At 43.1% G+C, this 10,742-nt stretch overlaps 1 protein-coding gene across 1 annotated transcript in view; it reads left to right on the forward strand.

The window, feature by feature from the left end:
* Positions 1 to 10,364: 10,364 nt before the first annotated feature.
* Positions 10,365 to 10,742, forward strand: part of LOC123482100 (exocyst complex component 4-like) — a gene marked incomplete at its 5' end in the record, with an annotated part of 31,334 nt that continues 30,956 nt past the window's right edge. The window contains one exon of the mRNA XM_045208407.1: positions 10,365 to 10,507. Coding sequence (XP_045064342.1) covers positions 10,365 to 10,507 — 143 coding nt within the window. The remainder of the gene's footprint in view (positions 10,508 to 10,742) is intronic.

The raw sequence follows: 10,742 nt of genomic DNA on the forward strand, positions 1-10,742 counted from the left end.
GATATTCAACCCTACTGTGCACATGCTATAAACATAATGTCGGCTTGAAAGCATTGATACATTAGCCAAGCCATTTCATTAGTTTATCATACATAATACTGTATGTGAATAACAATACAGTCCATGCTGGTCTTTTTCCAGTTATAGAGAGCTGCAATTGTAAATAAGCATCTCTCTGTGAGGAACTATGACATTCCGCTCTCAATTTGTGCATCATTCCATTAGAGAAGTAGTTGGTTGGATGCCTTCACTGATGTAAACACTAACAGCGGGTGCTGATTGGCTGTGATCTGCACTTTAACTTGTCAGAGAGTCCTTTGATTTGACGTGATCGCAGGTGACAGCTTGTGATAGGTGTTTTCCGCTCTTCTATGAAGATGCATCAAAAGAAGAAGCTTCTTTACTGGGATTTCATCGTCATATGACTGCTTGCGTCTCAAATGGCACCCTATTCCCAATATAGTGCACTACTTTTGACCAGGGCTCATGGGGCTCTGGTCAAAATTAGTGCACTATGTAGGGGTTAGGGTGGCATTTGGACAGAGACACTGAATCGTTCCAGTGAACTCCAATCAGAGAGAGAAGAGAAGAGATGGCTGTGAAGTGTTTATTTCCATTTAGATTGCAGCAGGGTCTAACATGCCTAATGCCGTCCAGCCAAGGTTTGTTTGTAGAACTACTACATGTGTTATTGACAATTTGCTGCATGAATCTACACGCACGCACACCACCACTCATACACACACACTGGAACATACACACACACACACAGATAATCAACTCTTTCACAACCTTACACACACACTGGAACAAACACATATAGAAATATAATCAACTCTTTCACAACCTTACACACACACTGGAACAAACACACACACAAAGATAATCAACTCTTTCACAACCTTACAAACACATATAGAAAGATAATCAACTCTTTCACAACCTTACACACACTGGAACAAACACATATAGAAAGATAATCAACTCTTTCACAACCTTACACACACACTGGAACAAACACATATAGAAAGATAATCAACTCTTTCACAACCTTACACACACTGGAACAAACTCACACAAAGATAATCAACTCTTTCACAACCTTACACACACACTGGAACAAACGCATATAGAAAGATAATCAACTCTTTCACAACCTTACAAACACACACAGAAAGATAATCAACTCTTTCACAACCTTACACACACACTGGAACAAACGCATATAGAAAGATAATCAACTCTTTCACAACCTTACACACACGCAAATGCATGTGCACAAACACACACTGGAACAAACACATATACAAAGATAATTAAATTTTACATTTTAGTCATTTAGCAGACGCTCTTATCCAGAGCGACTTACAGTTAGTGAGTGCATACATTTTTATACTGGCCCCCCGTGGGAATCGAACCCACAATCCTGGCGTTGCAAGCGCCATGCTCTACTAACTGAGCTACACGGGGCCCCTTTCACAACCAAACACACACCAACACACAGCCCTCCCCTCACTGGGGTAAAGGGGAGTCACACATGAGTAGGACAGTGTCTGGCAGATCATTCATCAACGTCAGCATGGCCTCGCGCCTCTGAGACTCCCTCTGCACACGCCGGACGGCCCACATGCTTCAGTTACTTCAGTGTGTGTGTGTGTGTGAGCATGTTATTTGTGTTTGTAGAACCCTGGCCTGCAGACTTGAATGTGGGGTGACACGAGTCACAGCCGACACAGGAGTCAGCGGTTTTGGGTCAGTGATGAGAGTGACGTGGCGGAACGCACAGGGTTAAATGCTCTGGCCCTCTCGATCCGTAGGGGCCGCCCCTCGATTAATGGGGAAACCCTCTGACCTGTTTCAGGGGCACGACAAAGCCCCTTGACAGCCCTCTCCAGACCCCTCTACAAGACCTTGTGTGTGGATCTTTTTGTAACAGAGACAGGACAGCAGTACAGGGGTAGAAGAGTAGTTTCCATGGCCATTCAGTCTGTACATTAATACCATTTTATTTGACTGACTGTCTGTATTAACATTTAATTCACCTCAATTCCACAGTTTCAGCAATATGGCAAGGCCTAGTAGTGAACCATTCAATAGACAGCATCCACTGGGCACAGATGTCAGTTTAACGTTGAGTTGTCAACTAACGTGAATTCAACGTGAAATCAACCAAAAATGTCACCATGTTATTGGATTTAGGTTAAAAGTTTGGTGACTTTTTTTGCTAATCTAATCCGTTTTCCACTTTGATTCAACGTCATCACATAGATTTTTTGGATTAAAATTACTTAGAAAAGACGTTGATTCAACAAGTTTTTGCCCAGTGGGCATCATGGCAGCTTTTATGTTCTTTTGACTATTTCACTCAGGACACACCCTGATGCACTCAAGGTCCAAAAATGCTAAATATGTCCTCTATCATCACAGTCAGTGAGAGTAATGAGAAAAACTCTCCCTTAGATCAGTCTCTTTATATGAAGATTAATACTGTACTATTATCACACTAGAGGCTCAAAGTCATCAAGGACACATCCCGCCCCTGCTCTCGCCTCCATTCAGGAGTGTTTAGAACTCTAATAACTGCTATTATCACCAGCTCAGGCGTTTCTATGGTGATGCCACTGCATTAACGGCGGCTGTAGCCAATGAGACGATAGTCTGAGTGCTCACTGTGCCCTGTTTTCATCATTAGCTCTCAGAGATAGTGCCTTTCACTCTCTCTGACGGAATTTACACCGGTAAATCGCTGAATTTCTAGACCCATTTTGTGTATCGCCGGGCCTCAATTAAATTTGCTTTCAGCCAGACACAAAATATAAGAGAAAGAAGTGCAAGCCAGCCATGTTTCAGTGTGTATGTGTGTGTGCTTTGGTTTTAATGCATTTGGTAGAGGAATGATGGAGAGAGTGGAGTGTGACTGGGAGTGTGTTACTTAAAGCTAGAGTGTTTGTGGAATGAGAGTGAGTTGTTTCGCAGCCCCCAGAATGCATTTAGTCTCCTCCCTGTGTGACAGTTAAATAAGATGGAGAGGTCCCACTGTTTGTCAAGACCCCTGTGAATGATCTCTCTCTTGCTTTCTCTCTTCGTCTCTCTCTCTCTCTCTCTCTCTCTCTCTCTCTCTCTCTCTCTCTCTCTCTCTCTCTCTCTCTCTCTCTCTCTCTCTCTCTCTCTCTCTCCCCCCTTCTCTCAATCTGCGGCCCTTGATGACTTTGTAATGATTTCTGCTGAAAAGACGAATGGTTATGTTAAATGAGCAGAGTCAGATAAGGTGAGCAGAGCCAGAGCATTTTTTCCTGGATTAATGGATCTGGAATCCATTGTATACCGTCCCTGTTCCTGACCTGCTGATATCCAGCCTCACTAACTCTTAGTAGGAGGAGAGAGAATACTGGACTTAGTGTTCAAACACCAAGGAAAGAGAGAGAGAAAGAGAGAGAAAGAAAGAGGGAGAGAGAAAAAGAGAGAGAGGCCAAAAGGGAAAGATTTCTGTCTAGTGTTCATCTTTCTTGTAGGTTTTTTAGCAGGTGAAGGTGATTTTAAAGTGAAAGCTAACAATTGTATGACTGATTCATTGGAGTTGGCTTTAGTTCTTGCCCAATAGCAGGATGGTTATCATCTCCTTGGCTCTCACAGCAACTCCTTCCATTGTCTCTGTGATGACAAATGGAGAAAGTCCTCTTCCTGGCTCCATCACACACTCACTGGGGGTTCTGGTGTGTGTGTGTGTGTCTCTGTTTTTGTGTGTGTGTGTGTGTGTTCGACTGTGCGTGTGCCTGTACGTCTGCTTGTGTCTAGAAGTGCCAGCCCTCCCCTACTGAGTGAAGGGGTCCCTGCTCTCCTCCGTCATGCTGGCAGGGGGCCGTGGGCAATGGGACTGGGGGGGTCCCCTGACGGAGTTTCATGACAGGGACCAGCCTTGTGTAGCTCTGGGTATGGGCAGCCCTACAGATCATTACCCCCCAGCAGGGAGAGGGACCAGTGGGCTAGCCAGGAGTCCCTTTAATCAGTAACTGCCCTGTTCAGGCCACTGCTGCCCCCTGCTGACTACACCCTGCCACTGTTGCCAGCGGGGCATCTTCAACAGTGTAAGAGTTGGTATGGCTAGCTGCCACTGCTAACCAATACTGCTGCTGCTGCTTACGCACTTTGTAGCGCTGTGCTACTTCTAGACTAGCGGTTAGCACTGCCATGGCTAATGCTAGTGAGTTTCAATGGACCACTCCACTGTGTGCACTAGTATCGGTCTTTATTTGAATCAAACACACTTTGTCTTGGTCTGACCCACAAAAACAACTCACACACAAACCTTTGATGCTAAGAAATTCAATTTTATTGATAAAATACCAGAAGAAATGACTAGATATTATAGAAAATAGTGAGAGAGGGAAAATAAGTAAATAATTAAAATAAGAGGAAAGAAGATAGTTGATCCTCACTGGTCACCAGTAGCCGGGGAAACAAAGACATCTCTGTACTCTGTTCTCAGTGGGTTTCCCTTTGTGTCTTACCTCTGGTTTATCCTGTTGGCATTTGGACCCACAAGGTGTTTCAGTTAACTACCATCCCACTACATTAGTAGTCTGCTTATTTTAATTTAATTTTACCGCATTTTATCCAGTTCTTATCTAGTTCCAAGAATGGACAGACCTGTAAAGAGCACAGGGAGAGAGGTCAGATAAATATGTCAGGTTTCATTTAAACGACAGTGGTGACAGTGTGGGAAGTCAGCTCTTATGGCGGTTTATGATGTGCGTTATGTCAATGTTATGACAACATAATATACACTATACAGCGGGGGGGGGAAGTATTTAGTCAGCCACCAATTGTGCAAGTTCTCCCACTTAAAAAGATGAGAGAGGCCTGTAATTTTCATCATAGGTACACGTCAACTATGACAGACAAAATGAGAAAAAAAATCCAGAAAATCACATTGTAGGATTTTTTATGAATTTATTTGCAAATTATGGTGGAAAATAAGTATTTGGTCAATAACAAAAGTTTCTCAATACATTGTTATATACCCTTTGTAGGCAATGACACAGGTCAAACGTTTTCTGTAAGTCTTCACAAGGTTTTCACACACTGTTGCTGGTATTTTGGCCCATTCCTCCATGCAGATCTCCAATAGAGCAGTGATGTTTTGGGGCTGTCGCTGGGCAACACGGACTTTCAACTCCCTCCAAAGATTGTCTATGGGGTTGAGATCTGGAGACTGGCTAGGCCACTCCAGGACCTTGAAATGCTTCTTACGAAGCCACTCCTTCGTTGCCCGGGCGGTGTGTTTGGGATCATTGTCATGCTGAAAGACCCAGTCACGTTTCATCTTCAATGCCCTTGCTGATGGAAGGAGGTTTTCACTCAAAATCTCATGATACACGGCCCCATTCATTCTTTCCTTTACACGGATCAGTCGTCCTGGTCCCTTTGCAGAAAAACAGCCCCAAAGCATGATGTTTCCACCCCCATGCTTCACAGTAGGTATGGTGTTCTTTGGATGCAACTCAGCATTCTTTGTCCTCCAAATACGACGAGTTGAGTTTTTACCAAAAAGTTATATTTTGGTTTCATCTGACCATATGACATTCTCCCAATCCTCTTCTGGATCATCCAAATGCACTCTAGCAAACTTCAGACGGGCCTGGACATGTACTGGCTTAAGCAGGGGGACACGTCTGGCACTGCAGGATTTGAGTCCCTGGCGGCGTAGTGTGTTACTGATGGTAGGCTTTGTTACTTTGGTCCCAGCTCTCTGCAGGTCATTCACTAGGTCCCCCCGTGTGGTTCTGGGATTTTTGCTCACCGTTCTTGTGATCATTTTGACCCCACGGGGTGAGATCTTGCGTGGAGCCGGGAAAATTATCAGTGGTCTTGTATGTCTTCCATTTCCTAATAATTGCTCCCACAGTTGATTTCTTCAAACCAAGCTGCTTACCTATTGCAGATTCAGTCTTCCCAGCCTGGTGCAGGTCTACAATTTTGTTTCTGGTGTCCTTTGACAGCTCTTTGGTCTTGGCCATAGTGGAGTTTGGAGTGTGACTGTTTGAGGTTGTGGACAGGTGTCTTTTATACTGATAACAAGTTCAAACAGGTGCCGTTAATACAGGTAACGAGTGGAGGACAGAGGAGCCTCTTAACGAAGTTGTTACAGGTCTGTGAGAGCCAGAAATCTTGCTTGTTTGTAGGTGACCAAATACTTATTTTCCACCATAATTTGCTAATAAATTCATAAAAAATCCTACAATGTGATTTTCTGGAATATTTTTCTCAATTTGTCTGTCATAGTTGACGTGTACCTATGATGAAAATTACAGGCCTCTCTCATCTTTTTAAGTGGGAGAACTTGCACAATTGGTGGCTGACTAAATACTTTTTCCCCCACTGTATATACAAAAGTATGTGGACACCCCTTCAAATTAGTGGATTCTGCTATTTTTAGCCACAACCGTTGCTGACAGGTGTATAAAATCTAGCACACAGCCATGCAATCTCCATAGACAAACATTGGCAGTAGAATGGCCTTACTGAAGAGCTCAGTGACTTTCAGCGTGGCACCATCATAGGATGTCACCTTTCCAACAAGTCAGTTAGTGAAATGTCTGCCCTACTAGAGCTGCCCCTTCCAACTGTAAGTGCTGTTATTGTGAAGTGGAAACGTCTAGGAGCAACAACGGCTCAGCCGCGAAGTGGACTGCCGAGTGCTGAAGCGTGTAGCGCATAAAAATTGTCTCTCCTCTTTTGCAACACTACTGAGTTCCAAACTGCCTCTGGAAGCAACGTCAGCACAATAACTGTTTGTCGAGAGCTTCATGAAATTGCTTTCCATGGCCGAGCAGCCGCACACAAGCCTAAGATCACCATGCGCAATGCCAAGCGTCAGCTGGAGTGCTGTAAAGCATACAATGACATTCTAGACGATTCTGTGGAAGCACAGAATCGTCTAGAATCCACTAATTATACACCTGTCAGCAACGGTTGTGGCTAAAAATAGCAGAATCCATTAATTTGAAGGGGTGTCCACATGTTTTTGTATATATATAGCCTCATCTCTGGTTAAGAAGTTACCGACCTACTCTGGACACTATGACCAGTCTTTCATTAACAACTTTTACCATAGCAAAGGTATCACAAATGGTTTGTTTGAGCTGTGCATGGTAACAGAGGACAACGTTTCCAATCTACTATGCTTAATGAGCACAAACAAAGCAACTGGGCTGGATAACCTTCCTGCAAGATTCATAAAGGATAGTGCTTGTGTCACTGCTAAAATGATAACGCATATTGTAAACCTTTCTATTAGTAGAGGTACATTTCTCAATGATCTCTAAACAGCCCGGGTGGTTCCGCTCCACAAGAAGAGTAGTAAAACAAATGTAGGAAACTACAGGCCTGTGTCGATCCTCAGCACCTTATCCAAAGTTGTTGAGAGATTCGTTTTTAATCAACTTGAGGGATACCTTCTCGAGCACAAACTTCTTTATGAACTCCAATCTGGCTTTAGAACAGCTCATTCCACTGATACTTGCCTTATCCACCTTTTTGACCACATCAAGCAGGAAAATGAGAAGGGGAACTATACAGGTATGGTCATGTTAGACTTGCAGAAAGCTTTTGACACTGTGGACCATGATATTCTCCTGATGAAACTGAAATGCATGGGTCTAAATGATGTAACACAGAATTGGTTTAGGTCTTATCTGACCAACAGAACACAAGTGTCATTGTGATGTTCTGTCAGAGGCCAAAGAAATATCCTGTGGAGTACCTCAGGGATACATTTTAGGGCCTCTCTTATTTATTATTTATTATATACGTTAATGATATGACAGATACAGAAAACTGCAAACTCCTGCTTTATGCTGATGACTCAGCCATACTGGTATCAGGAAAGGATACAGTTTACATAGAGTTTACCCTGAGTAAGGAATTGCATTTTGTTAGAGATTGGGTGACTGACAACAAATTGTCGCTACATTTGGGAAAAACGTAATCGATTTTGTTTGGAACAAAACGTAGATTGCTTAGGGCTGACAAGATAAAGGTAAACTGTGCAGGCAAGGAGATTGAATCTAAAACAAGTGTGACTTATCTTGGTGTGTCCGTAGATCAATCCCTTTCCGGAGACCTGGTTGCTGAAAAAAAATAAAATAAAATGGCGAACAAATTGAAATGTTTATATCGTAACACTATATATTTTAACATCAAAGTTAAGAAACTGCTTGTCTCAACCTTGATTCAGTGTCATTTTGATTAAGCCTGCTCTGCTTGGTATAGTAGGCTATCAGAAAAGCTGAAAAAGAGAATGCAGGTGATGAAACATAATGTTATCAGATATATGCTGAATGTCCCCCCTAGGACCCACATAGGGGTACAGGAGTTCTGGGAGGTGGGCTTGTTGCCTTTGGAGTCCAGAGTGGACCAACTTAAACTTAATCATATGTTTGACATCTTAAATGATTGTCCTCCTGGTTATATGAAAAAACACGTTGATATGGTCTATAACCAACACAGTTACAATACCAGAGCTAGTGTTATGTCTTGTAAAATCCCAAGAGTAAACAATATTGCGAGGAGCACGTTTTTCTATACAGGCTTTTGTCTATGGAATAGCCTCCCCTTGGAGATCAAGCAAAGAAAATGTAGAAATAGCTTTAAAAAGCAGGCAAAGGTTTTCATTTGGACAAGTTTGTCTAAGTAAGAGAAACCACTCCACTGCCCCTTGTGCCCCCTACTGCTGGTCAGGTGTATTTATTTGAACAATAGGTATGCTGTGCAATGAATAGATTGTTTTCATGTGAAATTAATATGGTTGATTTTTAAGGTTAGGAAAAAGTGCAGTGAATAGTGCCACTTTCTAGGATGTCAATATGAATGTATTTCTGGTTGTTTGTCATTTTGTCTTGCCTTTTAATCATTATGTGTTATTGTTTTTACCATCGAGGACCACTTTGGAAACAAGTGTTTTAATTAATGCTTTCAAGTGATATCCTCTGGGTCCACATTGTACATTTTGTTGTATATGTCTGTTACTCAAAATAAATTCAATTTAATTCAACTATGTGGCAACAGTTTGGGGAAGGCCCTTTCCTGTTTCAGCATGACAATGCCCCTGTGCACAAAGCGAGGTCCATACAGAAATGGTTTATAGAGATCGGTGTGGAAGAACTTGACTGGCCTGCGCAGAGCCCTGACCTCAACCCCATCGAACACGTTCGCGATGAATTGCAACGCCGACTGCGAGCCAGGCCTAATCGCCCAACATCAGTGCCTGACCTCACTAATGCTCTTGTGGCTGAATGGAAGCAAGTCCCCGCAGCAATGTTCCAACATCTAGTGGAAAGCCTTCCCAGAAGAGTGGAGGCTGTTATAGCAGCAAATGGGGTACCAACTCCATATTAATGGCCATGATTTTGGAACGAGATGTTCGACGAGCAGGTGTCCAAATGCTTTTGGTCATGTAGTGTAGGTCTGTGGCAGTGGTGTCAAGTTTGGTGTGTGTATTGAAGTGTCTGCTTCCGTCCTGCTATTTGTAACGCTACTCTGGCTAACCTGTAATGACTGTAGTTTTGACAGAGCTCGCTGGGGCTCTTGTCGTTCGTGCAGGCATAAGTACACACACACACTCACCTGATCTCTCTCACTCACACACACACCTCCTGCCACTCCTCTGACACGGCGGTATATCGACAATGACAAACTCCCAACAGCATCCACTCCCTGACAGGAGAATATAAAGTCATTGTATTAGATTTGTTGCCTGCTGACAGCTTTGCACATCTGACAGGAGAGACCTGACAGTCTCCTCTCCTCAACACTGGTGTTACACTACTTCAGGAGCCATATCATTTTCTGCTCCCCTTCTAGTGGTTGTAAAGAGATAACTACGTCCCAAATTGCACCCTATCCCCTATATAGTGCACTACTTTTGTCCAGAGCCCTGGGCCCTGGTCAAAAGTAGTGCACTATATAGGGAATAGGGTGTCATTTGGGACTCAGTGATATGTGTCCTGGTTAAGTGAGGACAAGGGAGTGGCTGAATTACAAGGATCACTGGGCTCAGAGCTGAGGTGTCCGTGACAGTGACAGTTTTGCGGTTGAAATGAAAAATGTTATGTTGGTTGAGGTTAGGACTTTTTTTATTCAACACTTTGTCACATTGTCAAACCACAACATGTTTCATATTTCTTTTTTTATTTGATATATCATTTTTTATAATCAGAACAAATAAAAAACGAGTGTCTATAACTATTAACAGCTGAAACATATTCTCTCCCTCTCTCCATGGAAGGAGATGTATTATTTCTGCCTGAAATGAAACATTTAATGTATAATTATGAATGTATTAACCCTGTATTTCTCTGTGTCCTCTCCAGAGCACAGTGGTAGTGGAGAAGTCCATCCAGGACCTGATGACTCTGATGCAGGACCTGAGTGCCTACTCCAACCAGTTCCTGGAGATGGTCTGTGACAAGCTGAAGGAGTACAAGGAGATCTGCAATACCGCATACAGGTAAGAGTTAGACTGGTCTGTGACAAGCTGAAGGAGTACAAGGAGATCTGTAACACCTCATACAGGTAAGACTTAGACTCAGGCCCAGTGCAAGCATGAGGAAAGTGGGTCCTCTCTTCCTTGCTAGAAGGTATAGAAACTGAAACTGTCATTTCACTCAGTTTATTGTGGTACCCTTCCATCCTCTACCTCTCCTCTACTCCTCTATCCTCTACCCCTCTACCTCTACCTTTAC

This window comes from Coregonus clupeaformis, chromosome 28 (genome assembly GCF_020615455.1).
Source record: "Coregonus clupeaformis isolate EN_2021a chromosome 28, ASM2061545v1, whole genome shotgun sequence".
Taxonomy (NCBI): Eukaryota; Metazoa; Chordata; class Actinopteri; order Salmoniformes; family Salmonidae; genus Coregonus; species Coregonus clupeaformis.